Source organism: Arvicola amphibius, chromosome 15, assembly GCF_903992535.2.
Source record: "Arvicola amphibius chromosome 15, mArvAmp1.2, whole genome shotgun sequence".
Classification (NCBI taxonomy): Eukaryota; Metazoa; Chordata; class Mammalia; order Rodentia; family Cricetidae; genus Arvicola; species Arvicola amphibius.
This window is the reverse complement of record NC_052061.1, coordinates 8,350,234-8,369,686: the sequence shown is the minus strand read 5'-3', so window position 1 is coordinate 8,369,686 and position 19,453 is coordinate 8,350,234. Positions and strand designations below refer to the sequence as shown.

Below are 19,453 nucleotides of genomic sequence, written 5' to 3'. Positions count from 1 at the left end.
GTTCCATATGGCGATTTCCAGGCCAGCCAAACTACATAGTGAGATCCTGTATTTTTTTTAACAAAAGAAAGATAAAAGAAAACAGAGAGGCCAGGACAAAGGGAGTCATACCTAGAGTGTGGGCTGGGCTTCCAGGAGTTGAACTGTGAGGTACTGTCCGCTGGTAATGCTTTGAGATGGAAGTGAAAGACTCCACCTTGCCAGATGAAAGAGGATGTTTTCTAGCTCTGCAATCTTAGCTTTAAAATGCTTGTTTCTATTACTTTGATATTTTCTGGCTGACCTAGAGGTTGTTTTTGTCGGGAACAAAAGGGATGTAAGACTGTTTGCTCCCACTTACGGATTTAATTAGGCGTGGTGCCCAATCTATCATAAATCATGGTTTGGTTTCTCTTTGTTAAGAGAGTCAGAGGCCTTTAGGCATGGGTCACTTACCAGACTGCACTCTTACCTTTGGGGCGAGTTATCCTAATAGTGTCAATCACTTGATCACCTTACAACCAAAGCTTCTTCTTTGGTTGTTTTGTGTTACACGAAGATCATATTTTAGTCTCATATTTGTTCACAGACATGATTCACATTTTGCTATTTTGTATATAAGGAAATCATTCTAAACACAGCAACAGTGCCAGCTTGACTGAAAAAAAAAGCTATTTTCCATATCCACAAAAATGTTAATCAGATTCTTGTTAGAACATGTGTAAGAAGTGGTTCTCATTGTCACAGCTCTTGATGTCAGATTACTAAAATAATTTATGTTTTGTTGTGGGGACATGGGCGCACGCAGAGCCTCCCAGGTCACATGACCACGTCTTAGCCCACACTTCTTCCTGACACACAGAAATTATGTGTGTTTTGTGGTAACAAATGAATGGCAGGAACAGTGGAATTTCAATGCGGCCGCTCTTTATTTGATTAAACATAGTCTCTATTTATTCTTAAAAAAACTAATTTAAGTTAAATGGCAACAAACCATGATAATTCAGAAAACATGCTGAAACCGAGAGTGAAGAGCAATGTCCTCTACGTAAACCACACTGTAAACCATAAAACTTATTTTTGTCAACTGCCTCTCATGACAGTGGCTGGGAATTTGACATTTCTACTACAGTAGGCAAAAAACCATGTACAATGCACTCTCCCACACGCCACATCACATCTCTATTTATATTTCCAAACTAAAGCCTTACAGCCCCCGGAGCGCCGCGTGCACTGTGCGGTTATGAGAACTGCAGGTCTCCTGCAGGGCTGTGTCCGTGTGCCCGGCAGCCCCCACACCCTAGCCATCCGTCACAAAGCAAGGCTGGCTCACAGAGCTGAACTTTTCAATGAACCCTAGCTAGCACATGGCTAGACAAAGAGGCCGTGGCCTCGGCGTGAGGGCACTTATTCCACTTCCCCATAGAACCCTTTAGCAGCCATTGCGTGTGAACTTGGGAACATCTGCGGGAGTCTGAAGCAGAGGATTTTAAGGCTAGTAAATACAAATGGCATAGAAGCCTGCCTAAATCCCCACTGGTACTTGAGGCACAGACTCTATATGGTCGACTCACTGCTAAGTCTTCCCTGTCTCTACTTAAAGATGCTAAGAAGTCAGCACCATCCATTTCCCTCTCTGCAGAAAGCATTATTTAGTTTGGGATATAACATTTTAAAACAATAATGCATGCCTCCTGGGAGAATACCACAATAAATGTCTCAAAAACTGCTCAGCTAATCCCAGGGTATAATCTGGCTGTTTTAGATTACTGAAGGGAATATTATGGGCCTTAATGACACTTTAGCTGCACAAAGCCAAAGAAAGCTGGAAAGGGAGGCCAAAAAGATGAGCTCAGAGCCAGCTGAAGTGACAACAAACGTGGTTGTTTACTAGGATTGGAAAGGTTTTGTCTGCAGATGTTTGTGGTCACTAGAAGGTTCCAGAGGAATGAGTTGTTATGAAGATCTGCAGAGTCTGATGAGAGCAAGATTCCTCTTGGAGATGGCAGGCCTGGGGGCAGGGATGCCCAATGGTACAGACAGAATTTATAGAATCCTGTGGTCAAATCATACTCTACTGGTCCCACAAAGTGTGCCAACAAATTAATATTGTATGGATGTCATTTCAAAGCCTCCCAAGGAGGAGTCACCGCTGAAGCCGTTAGAGCACAGATGGTTCAACTATACACTGATATTCATACTTGCATTTCTGCATTATAGCTGCTTTTTCCCCTGTTGAACTGTAATGAATTGTCTCATAATCTATTCCATCTTCCTGCCATTAGCAGGCTTTGAATGTTCACAAATAGGAGCAAAGAACTCATTTTCCAGGGCTTTAATCACACAAAGAGGGAATGCCTAATTCTCTAAATGAAATGGTCTGTGATCACTGAAGCAGAGATTTAATATAGCACGGCAAATTAGGTAGATTTTAATAAATTACTTATCTCCCTGAATACTTTACATATGCTTAAGAAGGAATAGCCTGTTTGCAAACAGTGAAAACCCACAGCCTATAAAAATCCTTTGAAGAAAACGACAAATAAAAAAGTAAATTAAAAAATGAAATGCATTATATCTCAGACCCCCAGAGACAATTCCTTTGCAGCACTGATTCACAGCTCCATTAAAAATATCAATTAAACCCTTCAGCAAGACCGTGTAAAAGCTAGAAATTAACTTCTGGAGCTGCTCTTTGAGGGTCTGCATAACCAGACACATCCGGCACTGTGTAAGCTTGAAGTAAGGCTAAAAGCGATGAAAGGTCTCCTTTCATGTCTGACCAAACATCTTACAGTTAGGGTCATACTTTATTTTTTCTAGGTAATAACTTTAGTTTGTAAAGAATGAATTCCATATATATATATATATATATATATATATATATATGCATGTATGTATGTATGCATGTATGTATCTATCTATATAATCGTGGGTCCCATAGCAGCATTACAAACACATGGGTGCCATATAACGACCACAATGTTTATGGGAAACAACAAAAACTGGGAGCAATTTACTAAGCTGGTGCCACATCTCCTTCTTTATATCGAACTGATAGAAACCGCATGCATCAAAGAAAACACATACTGAGCTTTAATGTGCACAAAGTGGATATTAGCATTTTAAAGCCAAAGATTAACACATTAATCCAAGTAATTTTCATATATTGCTTCTAATAAAATCTTCACAGTATAAAAGTCTTAATGAGGCTAATCAGAAGCTTTTCCTTTAGTGGGACGATTAGGGATAACATAAAAAGTATTTCTTTTCCAAAGGTTTCCTAAGATTTAGGCTTTTCCTTATGAAAAGAAAACTATTCCCACTTCTTTGTAAGAAAATGTTACAAATGTAAATAGATATTTCATCCTAACATGTTGATATAAATTATTGAGAAGGTAGACCACTGAGGAGAACTGAAGTCCTAAGGGGTGGCAGTCATGGGTAGAGGGAATAGAAAAATAAACAAAAACCTATACAAGATTTGAAACTGAAGCCTAAGCCCAGGCCCTCCCCTCCAGCTCCCCATGAATTATAGATTACACACACCAGAGTGATTACTCAAAATCTCATCCTGGAGTTTTCATGTGGGCATTTCCTCAGAGGTGGGACGCCTCTCCAGCAGCTTCTTCCAGGCTTCCTAGTCCTCTCCATGTTGCTCGTTGACAGACCGCAGAGCAGCGAGTGCTTTCACGGTCACCTTCAGCTTGCCAATGCAGCCTCTGTCCGCTCGGGCATCAACCACTGAGGAGAGGGAAGCAGCAAGGTCAATGGCGGTCAGTAGTGTTCTTGGCTAGGCTAGTTCATACGGCTTTGAGATGAGCACAGTGTGTGGGAGCACATGTGTGAAGGCACACATTTTATGTGTACTCTGAGGCCTACCAAGTGAGAAGCTACAGCTATACAAACTTCAGCCCTCCAAATCTCTGCAAAGGTATCATGCAATTAATGTTAGGAAAAGCAAAATGTCAGTCAGACCCATGAACCTTAACACATCTGTGAACTGGCTCTGAAGGCCTGAGGTTCACTTCTTGAGTGAACGTGGGTTTTCCTTAAGAGAGCTACCAGTGATGTCCCAAAGGTAGACTACTTAAGTCTTGAGGCTTCTTTGAACACAGCCTGGTGCTATGCCAGGTCAGTCCCCCGGACCCTATCAGCTGGGAGATATTCCGAGGGATCCAAGGCCAGAATTCTAAAGTTTGTATGTTTGATAGTGCTTATGGGTCTTGTAGATTCTTGTTATTTCTTTGAACTTTAACGATGGGGGTGGATCAAGTGTTCCTCCAGCCTCAGCACCCTGAATAGATGAGCTACAGCGACTGCTCCTAGTAGTGCATGTGTTACTTCAAAGAACCATTGTGAGAAGACCTTCAAAGAAAACTTGGTAGGCATGTGGGTGAAGAAGGGAGCCACCAGACGCGCAGTGGCCCAGTGGTTCCCAGCGTATTCTCCTGAACTTTCATCTTTTCTGGAGACCACTCACCTGCACATGATCCAGAACAAGGTATTAAAATGCTATTAGAAACAGTGTCTGGCCATTGGACTGGCTTCTTAAACATGGTCCTAACAGCTGGGTGTCAGCCAAGTGTGACCCTGTGGCCTCCAAGGAGAAGGTGGGTCACTAAGCAGAGCTGACTACAGAGACTGATTTTGGTGATTCCTCTTAGATTCTTAGTCCAAGAGAGTTGACTGAGTATACGTGAACATTTTCTCATCTTTTGCTCCATGACAAAGTGTAACTAGCTGCCACCACGTTAGCGGTGCACACTTTCCGGATGCTTCCAAACATGCTCCCAGATACTTGTTTGCTCTAACTGGGGCAATCATTTCGTGCAGTCCGGACTTCCGAGAACCTGCCATGTGTCTAGGACAGGTAGCTCCACAGAGCTGCCATAGCACTGCAGAATCCTGGACTCTAGAAAGTGCTCAGAAAGGGATTTGATTATAAATCAACAGGTAAATCACAAACCCAGCACATAGTCTCAGAGAGGGCTTAGCCAGCTTGAAGCAGAAGCATTGAGTTTCTCGACTCACTGTGTGTGGCCAGGGCCTTCCTTGGTTATGGTTTATAAAGTATAATCCCTTGTGTGATGTAAGAACAGGAGAAATGACGCACTGATGGAACTCACGCCTAGAAAGGTAAAAAATCTAGGCTACAGTTTTGTGAGGAACATGTGAAATGCCAGAATCCTAGAATTAGCAGAGGGGACACACCCTCTGGCTGCAGCCCTGAACTAGAGAAGCCTCCAGAAGATGCTGGTGTGGTTTGGAATAACAAGCTTAAGGCTATGTGTCTTAGCCCCCACACTAAGAAATGCATTAGTTATTTCTGTGAAGCTCAGTTATTTAAAAATTTCTATCAGCCACAGAAGGGTGAGGAAGGGAAGAGGAGGGTGCAGGGACAGGCTTCCAGCTGCAGCAGTTGCTAGCCTGAGCTGCACAGCCTGCTGAGGTGTGACAGACCCCTCCCAGGGGGCAGAAAGAAGTCAGAATAAAGAGCCTGGCTCATTGGTGGTGGCGGCTGTGCAGACAGAGCCACGCCTCCATTCATACCATCCAGGTCCTGCTCGATGATGTCCCTCCCTTTCTGAAGCACATCCATGAGGTCGACATGAGCAGTGCCGATGTCCTCACACTCCAGGTCCTGCTCGTCCTCAGGAGGGTCACTCACCACCGTGAAGCGCACACTGAGAAGGGCAGCACAGAGAAGGTCACGGACACTCATTTTGTTTGTCTTTATGTTTTGTTCTATATAACTGTGTGTCCAGTGATGTCAGTAGAAAAGGAAATGACCTTAGGCAAGTATCTTAACTGAACTATTCCGAGCTCAGAGCTCTCCCAGCTTTCCAGTGAGCACCAATCTCCTTTTAAAGCCTGGATGGTAATTATCTCCAGAATCAAAGAAAATGACCAGGCAAAGAGAAGGACCCAATGTCCATGCCATTGCACCAAATCTGATATTAGATACCTCTACTTTTAATACTAAAAGGATGAAGCTCACAAAGGCCATGGTAGGTTACACAGTCAGCATTTTTTGACAGAAAGAAATGCTTCCCTCACCCCCCAGCAGTACAACTCTGGGGTTGCTAGCAAGCAATCTACCCAACTGTATGTGCTGTCCTACAAAATGCAGAGGTTGCACTGCCTGGGGAGCGGTCTGATGCCCACAGAGAAAGGCTGAGCTCTGCCCAACGGCTGTATCAGATATTCATATTGCTTCAGCAACCTTTTAATATACAACCACAGCATTCAAGTTCTGCTTTACTTTTAGACACATAATTGCAGGGCTCTGATGGAACTGATTTGAATTAGTGGCTTGTGCTGAGGCCAAACACACTTGGATTGACCAAATGACAGGAATTTACAGTTAAGTACTCTTTTGATATGTCTTGGCAGCATAGCTTAAACCATGGATGCTTGTAAATCTTACCATTTTAAATTCTGTGAAACATATCTATCCCAAATCAGAAACAAAACAAGAAACAGAAAAATTGAAGCCCCTGAGAAATCAGACCTTGAAAAACACAAATCAAATCCTTTCCAAATGCTGATAGGTAAACAAGACAATGTCTCTAACCAACTTGCTGAAGACAACACTCAGCATTTCACTCCTTTACAAGCCCCGTTTTTAGCCAGGAAAAGAATGTGAAGAAATTAGAAAATAGAGATCTCTTAAGTCCAAATGAAAGTTAACACCCGTTCACACAGAAACCATAGACATGGATCCCGACTGTCGAGTGGTCTAAGTATTTCACATGACGCACAGGATACAGGGATCCAGATGCGTGGTTAGGACATTCATTTGTAGTTCACATTCTGACTGCCATACTTGTATTGTATAGCTGTGTGATGCTGAAGAAATCCCTCACGTCTCCCTGATCCCAGTTTTGTTATCTGTGCAATGAGGACATTAGACCTGTGAACAGGGAGGGCTCTCGTGAAGATTAGATGTGGTGGTACAGTAACTAGAGCCTGGAACACAGCAGGGTGAGGAAGTTAACTACTGATTTCTTTACTCAATTAAACAAAACAACTGTTGATAGAGCCCAAGAGGTGGTACACTGGCTCTCTTGTAGAGGACTTGGATTTCAGTCCCAGCACCCACGTGGCAGCTCACAAATATCTGTAACTCCAGTTCCAGGGTCCAGTGCCCTCTTCTGAGCTCTTCGGGTACAGTGCACACATGTGCATATATAGACATGCAAGTGAAACACTCGTGTACAACAACAGCAACAAAGCTGTCCTAGAATGAATGTAGTTTAGAAAGAAGAAATTACAAAAATGAAAACATATGACCACTGCAGCATGATGAGTGCCACGGTGCACCATCCTTCTCACCGTGCCGGCGGACGGCATCCTGCAGAGCGCGGCACACAGAGAAGGAGGCATAGAGTAATGGAGTATTTTCAGGTACTTTAATCTCAGATTTTTAGCTCATACCTGCATCATCTTATAAAGAAAGGCTATTACCTTCATTGAGTGTAGTACATTAATTCTGAGACAAAATTAAAAAACCTTCTAAGTTCTATAAAAAGGGCTAGGAATGTGAAAATGTAATATTCCTGACTTTACATTCTATAAAGAGCAAATGAGAGGTCAAATAAAATTCGCAGATCTAGTGCAGAGATCAGTGTTAAAACTCCAGCCTCTGGGGCAGACTACTGAACCACTGGCAGTGGCACCAGGATTTATCCCTACTGCATGTACTGGCCTTTTGGGAACTTATTCTCTTTGGATGGATACCTTGCTCCCAAAGCAATGTGCCTTACCCTCTCTGAGGAGTGGATGGGATTGTGGTGGGAAGGCTAGGTGGAAGGGGGAAGGAGGCAAGGGAGTGGGAACTGGGATTGGTATGTAAAATGAAAAGAGACTTTTCTTTTTAAATAAATAAATAAATAATAAATAAATAAATAAATAAATAAATAAAACAACTCCCGCCTCACATGGACCTCAGCAATAACCTGGTTTCCATTTCCAGCATTAAAAATAAATAAAACCAATGAAAGAACTAGAAAGTTAAACTCAAAAGGGAAGAAAGTTTACTAGATAAAATAAAAAAACTAGCATGTATACACACATTCATAAACCCAAGTATACCTCCTGACCTACTTTTGGCTGTGAGAACAAATGCGTTCTGGTGACCACGCCTCATGGAGGCTCCTGGCCTGCCTGAGGACCCAGATGCACATCTGAGGGTGCAAACATGATGTGATCCCCAGATGTGTCTTCCTGCAACTCTCTACTTCTAAGATCAGCTTTGCTAGTCCTCCCATCTATCCCAGAATGCCCTCTGCCTCATCCTTCTTGCCTGGTATTCTCTCAGCCTGGAACCCTATGTCCCAGGCTCTTGTATCTCAACTGAGTCCCTTCAACCTTCATAAATCAGCTTAAATGTCCCCTTCACAGATTGGCTTTCATTCTTATCTACTCTTTTAGTATTTAGTTTGTTCAATCTTTTTTCTTTCTCTTTCTCTTTTTAAGGGTCCTCACTACACAGCTCTGGCTGGCCTGTAACTTCTTATGTAGACTGGATTGGCCTCTAACTCACACAGATGTACCTGCTTCTGCCTCCTAAGTACTGGGATTGAAGGTCAGTGCCACCATACCCTGTGTTTGTTCCATTTTTATCACTAAGCATCACCACGTGTCATTAATTTATTTGTTTACTTGTCATCACAGTTTGTCTTCCTCCTTGGTGGATTTTTTTCTGTAGAAATTTTATTCAAGAAAAAGAAACCAAAAGGGAACTTGAATCAGACTCAAAACTATGACCTAAAATAAGGAAAAAACATTTTGACATTTTATGTGTACAAGTGTTTGTCTGAATGTATATATGTGTCCCATGTGTATGCAGTGCCCATGGAGGCCAGAAGAGGGCATCAGAACCCCTGGGGCTGGAGCAGATGGTTTTGAGCCACCTGGTGGTGCTGGGAACCAAATTCAAATTCTCTGGAAGAACGGCCGGTGCTCTTGGCCACTAAGCCGCCTCTCCAGCCCCAAGTTAATAATTTTTAAAGTTTTATTTCAAGGTATCATTGTTTAAAACATTTGTGTATTTTCAAATGCAGATGGGACAGTATGTAAAGGTATAGTAAGCAATTCTCTATGAGCTGTCTGTGTCATGGAAGAATGGTGACCCCTAGCTGTATCTGGTGACTTAGCACTGGCATTATGTAGGGCTGTCATCTGAGTAAGGGAGTTCTCAAACTAGGGAACTACCTCTGAGTATTAACAACAGAGAAAGCATTTGTTAGTGTCCCCTGGCTATGGTTGTGGGAAGGGGCATGACATCTCTTTCTTCAGCACAGGGAGGTGAGTAGCATCCCAGCATTCACTAGATAAGCATTTCCCACCTGGCGTCTGCACTATGCTCTCATAAAAAACAAAACAAAACAAACAAAAAACTTGACATGAATGCTTGTGTCTATTAGGGACATTTAGCCATTTTTAAAGGAACTATGTTGGGATGTAGGAGTTACTGCAGTTACTGTGGCCTTTTTTCTTTTTCTTTTCTTTTTTTTTCTATGGTGCCGGGTATCAAACCTACTATCTCATTCATGCTAAGCAAGCACTCTACCACTGAGCTACCCCACCCCCCCATGTCTTCATTTTTGAACTTCTTTGGAGGTAACAGAACTGCAAGCAGTAATTCCAACATTCCAGACATAAAGAGGACATAGAGAGCTGCTTTCTGTGAACTTGCTGCCAGTACCTTCTGTGAGGCAGTTCTTGTCTTTGCAGTATGGCCTTTAAGATGCCTCTCTCTGTTTGGTTGTTTTCTTTATCCAGGTAGATCACTATAACAAAAGGAAAAACAGGTCCGTAAAGGAAGTTATTCAGACCCACACTTCATTGGTACCATCCTGCACTCTGTAAACTCCATTTTTAAAGACACACATCATGCCATCTTGCTTGTGTGTCTGAGAAATCAGAATCCAATCTGAATGTGATCTAGTGTTACACCACTGGCAGGATTATGTGCACACTGTTAGAAAGGACACGAGCACATCTCAGAGTGCTCATCACCATCACTGCCTGTTAACGGCTCTGGCAGACCTCACAGACAAGCTGGAGGTCTTCATTGCTTTGTATTTGAGGGATTCACAGTATTTTTCCTTCACCCAAGAAGCAAGAGATGATGATACCATATGGCAGCATGCTTGTCCTTCCTGACAGCCCAGTAATTTAAGCCTCCTCTCCTGCCACTGCATGCAATAAAAGCAGCATCCAGTGTGCAGGTGAAGAATTCAAGGCTGATGTGGCTGTGCATGGTGAAGCAAGGGGGAGGGGCTATTTTGTGTGTGAAGACAGCAGTGGTCCTGGCGCTCAGGAATGTGGCTGAAACAGATGGAATACCTGTCAAAGGTGGATGCCATCTGGAGGATGGCAGTGCAGACAGACTAATCACACAGTGTGCACCTGGGCACCCTGCTTTCTTAGCAGGAGACTCTCCTCTTGTACATGCCAGTCTGGGCTTCGGGCTCTCTTGTGGCCCGATCTCAGCTCAGTCACCATCACAAGTGCACATAGGGACAGGGCTGGGACTCAGGAGCGCAGTCACCATCACGAGTGCACACAGGGACAACGCTGGAACTCTGGAGCTCAGACATGATCACGAGTGCACACGGGGACAACGCTGGGACTCTGGAGCTCAGACATGATCACGAGTGCACACGGGGACAACGCTGGGACTCTGGAGCTCAGACATGATCACGAGTGCACACGGGGACAACGCTGGGACTCTGGAGCTCAGACATGATCACGAGTGCACACGGGGACAACGCTGGGACTCTGGAGCTCAGACATGATCACGAGTGCACACGGGGACAACGCTGGGACTCTGGAGCTCAGACATGATCACGAGTGCACAGGGGGACAGCGCTGGGATGACTCCAGATGCTCCTTCAGGGCCACTGTGCACACACATTTCACTGACAGTGTTTGCAAGGATAGTTTCAGTTCAGCTCCAAATGACCATACCACTGACTCACTCAACGGCTTGGCTCCCTGGACAGTATTAACCAAGTTCAAAGGCTTTTCCTGTGGGAGTTAGGCATGGAGTGGGAGACAAAATGCTGTAAGGCGGTAACTTGGTTGCTCAGGAGAAGCAGAAGTCAATGAACGAGCAGGAGTCAAGTTACCCAGCTCTGGAGAACTAAGACCACTGTCCTTATAGAATGCCATACTCTGTGGAGTTCACTGCAGCTAATGAAATTTGCAAAGACCAACACAAATGACTTTGAATGTTTTTCCTTTTTTCTCTCTCTCTTTCAGACTTATTTATTTTTTATGTATACAGTGTTCTAGTGTTCTGCCTGAATACCAGAAGAAAGCACCAGATCAAATAACGGATGGTTGTGAGCCACCATGTGGTTGCTGGGAATTGAACCTGGGTCCTCTGGAAGAGCAGCCAGTGCTCTTAACCCCTGAGCCATCTCTCCAGCCTGTGTTTTTCTTATCATTGCCAGAAAGTCATCGTAGTAGATACATTTCACTAATGCTGTGAGTCAGTACCTCATTTTTAGAGGCTGTCAGTATATCAAACTTATTAGGATTTTTTTCTAATTTAGTATCTGGCTTATTGTATGTTCTTCTACTTCATAATCCCAAAACTTTTACATCGTATTGGTTTCTAAGATTTGAGGGCCAGAATAGTGAAAGTCATCTAGAAGAACAACTGAGGTAGGGTGGTGCTGGCTCAGCAGACACAAGCTCTTGCTGCACAGGCCTGGTGACCTAAGCGCAATCCCTGGAACACGGGGATTGAGTGAACCCACTACCAAGGCTAGTCTCTGGCTTTCACACGGTGCTGTGGCCCGTGTGCCCACGCTCTCTTCCTCACACTTAGTAAGTTAAAAAATAATTGAGGCAGAAACAGTGACGATAGCTTTTCAGACATGTATCATGACATGAACTCTGTTATCCTTATCAAATAATAATTTCTTTGTTTTCAAATAATTTCCTAATTCTCTGAAACATAAATAAAAATATTTTCTTTGTAGTAAAAGCCTCTGAATTTCTTAGTCCATCATTCAAATGTAAATAAAAAGGTCTTTCAATTACATTTAGATTAGTTTTGATGAATTTAAACATACATATAACTTAAAATGTATTTTAATCACTTTATAGCATATGCTTATGACATCATATGTGGACATGGTAGATATGTTGCTACTTTTCCTCTCTAGAATCTTCCCCTCATCTCCTGCTGAACGTCTACCTACTAATTATTGACTTTTATTCCTGTCTGTCTCGACTAACCTCCTCTAAGTGGAGCCACACATATGTCCTTATTTCTCTTAGCAGTGATCTTTCCAAGGCTCATCTCTGCTGCAGCACACATCATTATATAATGTAATGCTGAATTATATTACACACACACACACACACACACACACACACACGACATCGTGTTTTCCCAGCCATCCTGTGATGGACTTGTGAGTTTCTTCTCCCTCTAGGTATTAGGAGCAGTGAACACATGGTTCATTGTGTGTTTGTGTCCTTAATTCTGATTCTCTCTGCTATTTACACAGAGGCAGAACTGCTGAGACAAACGGTGGTTCCATGTTAATGTCCAAAATTAACTCCCCAACTACATTTCTACACCACCCTGTTGGGCATTTATGAGTGACATTTTGGCACAAAGCATTACACTCAACCACAGGGTTAAAAGCAAGGTTGATCTGTGTTTTACAGATGGCTAAGCAGACCAGAGAAAGCCAGAGCTTTGTTAGAATACAGTGAGGCTCTCTAGTGTCTGCGCCTCCCTCCCCCTACAGCTAAGCTTCTCCTAGCATTTCAACCTGGCATTTTGTTGTTCCAAGGCTGGAGTGAAGAGAGGTCTATACCTGAGCTGGGGCACCTACCTTCTTTCTCATTCTTCCACAAAGGGATATTGATTAGACCCATTAAGTTGACTTAAATATATTGGTTAACTCTTAAAAATTCATTTTTTGAAAATCAACTTCTAGTTCCCAACCAGTAAATTTTGTTTTAGAAAAGCATACCAACTTGTAACTGTGCCTGTTTGTACAAACATCCTAGATGGGGCTCCTGAGTTTAGCTTAGTGGTTCTCAGTGTTTAACACAATCCCAGCTACTGGGATGACTTGGTAAAATGCAGATAACTGTGCTGAACCCTCAGAGTTTTGTTTCTGATCAAGGCATCTGTGGCACAGCCCAAGAATGTTCCAGTCTAACATCTCTCCTCTTGCTGATGTCAAGGTACCCTGATGCACTGACATGGTGCGCTGGCCAGGGTATCACACACCAAGGACCATCGCAGACCAGCATTCCTTCATCCAAGTTTAAATGGGATCAGGAAGTTCTAAACACTCTGTGCTGAATGCTGTGGGAAAAAGGGACACTTTGGCCACCTACAATTATGACGTATGACCCTATGACGCTGTGAGCACCAAGATTTATGTGGGATTCTGAAATAACAGATGAGCATTTAAAAAATAATTTTGCTTTTAAATAAACCCTTTATAATGTAATTATAGTAGGCACTAAAAGTAATCTGACTCTCTCAGGTAGTGTTAACTCCCATGTCCATGAGAGATCACATTTGTGTAGAACTTGCTAAGTTGTAACTTTACAAAAGCACACACTTAAAAAGATGATAGCCCAAATTCAAGCTAATTTCCAATTACTACCCATTTTAATAATTTTCAATCACAGAAAGGATGAAATTCTGTTAGTCGTGACAACACGAATAGGACTGGGGGCTGGAGAGCATTATGTTCAGTGCAATAGGTTGGGCTAGCACAGGTGTTCTCTAGAGAAGCTGATCTCAGAGCTTGAGAACAGTAATATTTCCCAGAAGCTGGGGGAGACGGTGGGAGGGATGGCAAAGGCTGAGCAGTGTTCCCAGCTCATATCAGATAAGAGAAGGAAGTTCTGGTGGACACTGGACAGGATTTCTATTTCCAAGAGCAGACGATTATGAATATTTTTAACACAGGGAAGAAGAAAGTCTGCGCTGAACACGGTGTGCCGTGTGCGTGTATGGCAACAGCTGTATGTGTGGTGTCCGTAAGAAGGGCAGCTGTTATGTTTACTATTATCCTCTGGGGCTTGGGGTTTGAACTGCAGGCTTCATGCTATATCTACACTCCAACATTTATAATTAGTGTGTCAATTAAATACAGCAAAACACCCCTCCCTTTGGTAGGCTGAAGAAATATGCACGTTCTCCATTCATATGAAATGCAAGAAGTGCAGATGGTTTAACTATAGAAGGTTGTTAACCTTGAACCTTTGATAACTTTTGTATTAAAATATTATCACCCCTGTAATCTTTATCTTTGCCAAATTTCTCTTCCTATTAGTAACAAAATCTGATGTTCTACATCCTTTTCATTTTCTGAATTAAACTTTAATTGTTCCAAAAGATAGACTGCTCAATCCTCGGAGACTACGAGTCCGGATCTGCACAAGTCTCATAAAAACCTCAGCCGATTTCATTAATCTTTCTTCTTCCTACTGTCAATTCCCCAGAAAGCTTTATGCAGCCAGACAACATTCTTCAGGCCTACCATTAATCTTCCCACCCAAAAACTATTTTCTTTACTCAGCATTCTTGGAGTAAAATTTTCAAGCCCAATAAAGTGCAAATGTTGTATTCTCGCTACTCATGTTCACCAAGTGAACTGAACTTCAGCGTTTTTCAGAAATAGTCCTAAGAAGATGTTCTCATCTGCACGTGGAGCTGGCATTAACACCTCTTCATAAAGACTGCATTTGATTATGAATAATCCTGGGGATTGCCAGTTTATTCCAGTCATCTTATGTACGTAACTTAGGCCTTGGCATTCAAGTTCCTTTTGTGTGGTTCAGATCATAATGTATAGTCAAAACAGAGCTGGGGCAAGAGAACCTCTCTATGGGTAGAGTGTTCACACAATAGAGTATGTCTAAATTGTGCCCTAAATCTCCCATTGGGTTTCAAAGCCGATTTGGAAATAAAATGACTTTCATTAACTTCCAATGAGATTTCAAGGGTGTAAAGCTGTTTTTTATCGACTTTCTCTAAGTAACAAGTGAATGGTAACTAGTACAATAATTAGTTATAGGGCTGGAGAGATGGCTCAGAGGTTAAGAGCATTGCCTGCTCTTCCAAAGGTTCTGAGTTCAATTCCCAGCAACCACATGGTGGCTCACAACCATCTGTAATGGGGTCTGGTGCCTTCTTCTGGCCTGCAGGTATACACACAGACAGAATATTGCATACATAATAAATAAATAAATAAATAAATAAATAAATAAATATTTTTAAAAAATTAGTTATATTGTTCATTAACCAAAGATTCAAGGAAGTCTCTGCAACAGTGAGACAGATATAATGATTAGAGAATAAACATTCCTACTGTTCTACCTAACTGAAAAAAATGCTAATAAAGTTACAATTTCTCAAATTTTGTGATGACCTGTGACTTCAGTTTCTGATATGAAATGGCGCCAGCTTTAAGTGCTGAGTGCATTTCTTTCCCTCCTCACAAAGAAGCTTACAGTCCATCAGTCAAAACTCAATAGACAAGAACAGAAACTTACGTATATATAACAATATTGCTACTCAGTTCTTTTCTATCCTAAAAGATGTTCCCCGCCACCAATCAAATGGCTAATTCCTAAGAATCATAATCAGCTCTCAAAACACCAATCAGATAGCAAAGGCCTTTCAATAAAGGGGAGGAATAGAGCAACCTGGCAGCAAGAGTCCAAAGAGACCTCTACAACTCACGTGCACAAAACCTGGGAGGCATCCGCATGTATCAGAGATTTCACCTGACGAAGGACTGGGCATGCATTCTAGGCAAATGAAAACAGCTGTTCTGCTACATGGCCACATTTCCCAGTATACAGGCAATTTCTCAAGAACAATCTGTTGCCAGTTTATCTGAACACTGTTTTGGTGACTCCTATTCAACATAAAGGCCAAAGTTTATCTCTTTCCTTGGAGTAATTAAAATTTATTGAACATCTCTCTTACCACTGCTAATATTTTGATATGGTTTATTTTTCTGGTACCATGCAATTGAATATCTTTAGGAAGCTTGAGAAAATGCTTTTGAACATGTTTCTTTGACAGCAAGTGACTGAAAGGATGCACGCAGATCCTTGTCCTGACCACACCACTATCTTCTCAGACGATCTCTCAAGCCGTCACTTGTTACAGAGTATGGACTGGATGGGATCTTAGAAATCACTTTGTCTTTTAAATACCTGGTTTGGTGACTCATGCTTTTAATCCCAGCACTTGGGAAGCAGAGGCAGGTGGAATCTATGAGAGCTCAAGGCCAGTCAACCTGGATAGCTAGGGCCACATAGAGAGACACTGTCTCAAATCATCATTATCATTTTGGTTTGAATGAGAATGATCCGCATATGCTCATGTTTCAACGCTTGGTCCCCAGTTGGCTGAAGTGTTTGGGAAGGATTAGGAGTGTGGAGGGGGTGTGCCACTGCGAGGAGCTTTGACCTTTCAAAGGCCATGGCATTCCAGTTGGCTCCCTTTCTGCCTCATGTTTGCTGTCTCAGTGTGTAATCCTTCAGTCATGCCCGCCTGCGGCCCCTGTCCCTGCCATGGCGGTCATGGACTACCCTCTGAAGCTATAAGGCCCTAATGAACTCTTTCTTCTCTAGGTTGCCTTCATCACCGTGTCTCTTTGCAGCAGCAGAGAAGTCGCTGAGACCTGCGTGAGACAGCCTGCTTCAATACAAGCTGTGAGCTCCCATCTTCACACTCCCACATGGACGCCAGAGAACGCACTGTTTCGACTCTTGGGGAAGGTAGCTTGGTCTGACCTTGTTTTTTTCCCTCTGATTGAACACTGTTGATCATGGGATATTAAAAACTCCTGAGAAATGATTGATCTGAGCATCCTCAAGGTGCTTATTGGGTCTGTGTTGGTCCAATAGACTTACATGTTAGCTGGTAGACAGAGCAAGCCTGATGTAATGCTAAGAGCTTATGCATCCCTGTATCAGGCAGTGCAGAAAGATTTATGGAAGGCACTGACCAAAAAGGCAGCCCACAGCTAGTGTACCTCACGATCTGAATGCTGTAACCAAGGGAAAGCCCAGCACATTACCCCCTTTTAAAATGTCATGTTTTTAAATTAAAATTCAATAGTAGACCTGGCTGGCATTTCCTATAGATTCCATAATATAGTAGAAGCAGGCAGACGCCGCTCTCTCATTGCCCATGCTTTCTCTTAGTTTTTAATGACTTTAAGGTAGCTTTTTTAATTGTTATGCTACAGTTTTGGCTTTTATTAGTCTAGTCTGAGAAGACTTCAATGCATGTGAACATCAGAGAATTAAACTCTATGCACATTACCTTAGCTTCCTTCACTGAAAGTAAAAAAAAAAAATACAAAAGGCTATATTACAAATAAATCATACATACCATTGGTATAGTTATAGTAGACCCACTGGCCATTCCTGGGTTTTGGCAGTGACACAGGTGTCTCTTCAGCTGGAAGACTGTAGAACCGACACTCAACAAACAGCCGTTGGATAGTGTCATCCCTGGTTATTTGAGAATCATTAAGGCTTAGAGCTATGATCTCAATCCGAATTTCCTCTGACAGCTGTTTAAACAGTAAACCCAAAAACAACAAAAGAAAAATAATCAAGTGAATACAAAATCCTGTATTCTATTCCACTATTAGTTTAAAAAATAAAAGGTCACAGCCAATGGGTTTCTTCTCTGGAAGGCAGTATACACGACTGCACATTCCACATGATAGATTATTCATGACACACAGAGAGAATGAGATTCTAATGCCCCAGGGTTTGAAGTTAACAGTGTCATGGCAATCGTCTCCTGATTTACATCTGAGGCTATAAATACCCCACTGGTAGTCTATGAGGAGTGGAGATTATGAGGTCTTCATCTCCGATGGTTTTCAGAATGACAAGTATCAGCTGGCCTTGTTTCAAACTAGGTAATGAACTACATGTTTATCACTGCTTTATTTAATCTGCAGTACCTGGGAACGCTCAATTATGCAGTGATCAAAGCCTGTTGAACACTTTAGCACTATTATGCTAATATATATAGCTATATCAATCTATAGCAACTGGAGCAGAAACTACAGTTCATTCTTACATTTCTGCCAAATTTATTTCATTCAGTAACACATTTTCAAACAAAAGAAAAAAGTCTTATATCTAAGTTTACATATTATTTCTTGCAATCTATTTTCCATTTCACATTTATAGAATGAAGAATTAATATTACATTTGTTTGCTATTCTCCTAGAATCCACAGATATTAACATGAGATTTAGAAACATTCCTTTAGGAATGACTTCAGTTGACAATGATGACTTAAATATTTGATCACATTACAATATTTCTTCAGTTAAATTTGTTTCTCACAATTTAAAATTTGTTATTTCAAAATTCTTTATATCAAAGCCATGATGCAGTCAATCATATAAACTTCAAGTGATAATTAGAAAACCATGGAAATAACACTTGTTTTGTGACCAGGTTGTAGAAGTTCACTGCTAAAGGCATACCAGCATGTAGACCCACCATAGCGATGATGCAGGCATTTCGCAGCACGTAATTAACCAAATTAAAAAAGATTCAAGTATCCTATTGAAAGAATGCCTCGATAAAGAACCATTTCCATTGCTGTCAAAACTCCCTCAATATTTGATGAAGTAATTTTACCCCCTTCTTCCAAAAGACATTTCCTTTTATTATGCATTCTAAGACACTTTAACTAAAAACTGAAATCTGAATATTTCAATAAGGTTATTTTATTATTCAGTAGATTCATGGAAATTTTACTAGGATGACAGAGAAAATTCCACACCATTCTGTCTCCACTAATACAGGTACAAGGCTGCAGCTGGCAATATTACTAGGATTAGCATAGTATGATGAAATATTTAAAGGGAAATTTTTTTCTAAAACCTAATAAATCAAATGACTGCCAAATGTCATTAAAGTGATGGTCTTTGACTTGAATATGCTTTTCATATTCAAATTTGAAAAGAAAGAGATGAAAGCCTGGAAAGGTTACTCGGTTTCAACTAATAACCTCAAGCCCTCTCTGTTCACGTGCATAAAAGATGAAGTTGGTGCTATTGTCTAACCTCAATTCAGAAAAGCCCTCTGACTGTGAAGACTATGCGGTAAGGAAACTATCTTAAACGATATTGTTTTTTCCTTAAAATGTACTGTGGCTCTAAGAAGTGCACACATGATTTCATAATGCTGGATGAAGAAAGCACAATGCAAAGGTGAACGGGATATGGGCACTCAGAATTCTCTAGCGATAGACCCTTCGATGTTTACGCTCCTGAACAAAAGCAGGAAAGGAAATAGCTGTAAGGAAGAAGCATACTCTCACTCTAGCTTGTGAAGATCAGAATTTAAAACTGCTCATGCCACGTGTAATGAAGACACAAATGAATTTTAATATGGCACGAGACACCAATTTATTTTAGAT

At 41.7% G+C, this 19,453-nt stretch overlaps 1 protein-coding gene across 2 annotated transcripts in view; it reads right to left on the bottom strand.

The window, feature by feature from the left end:
* Window positions 1–2,815: 2,815 nt before the first annotated feature.
* Window positions 2,816–19,453, bottom strand: part of Rpgrip1l (RPGRIP1 like) — a 104,523-nt gene continuing 87,885 nt past the window's right edge. For both annotated transcript variants that reach the window (XM_038312635.1, XM_042054227.1), the window contains exons 23-26: window positions 17,393–17,576; window positions 9,692–9,776; window positions 5,533–5,666; window positions 2,816–3,723 (exon numbers count right to left, since the gene is read on the bottom strand). In XM_038312635.1, coding sequence (XP_038168563.1) covers window positions 3,620–3,723; window positions 5,533–5,666; window positions 9,692–9,776; window positions 17,393–17,576 — 507 coding nt within the window. In that variant the 3' untranslated portion in view covers window positions 2,816–3,619. The remainder of the gene's footprint in view (window positions 3,724–5,532; window positions 5,667–9,691; window positions 9,777–17,392; window positions 17,577–19,453) is intronic.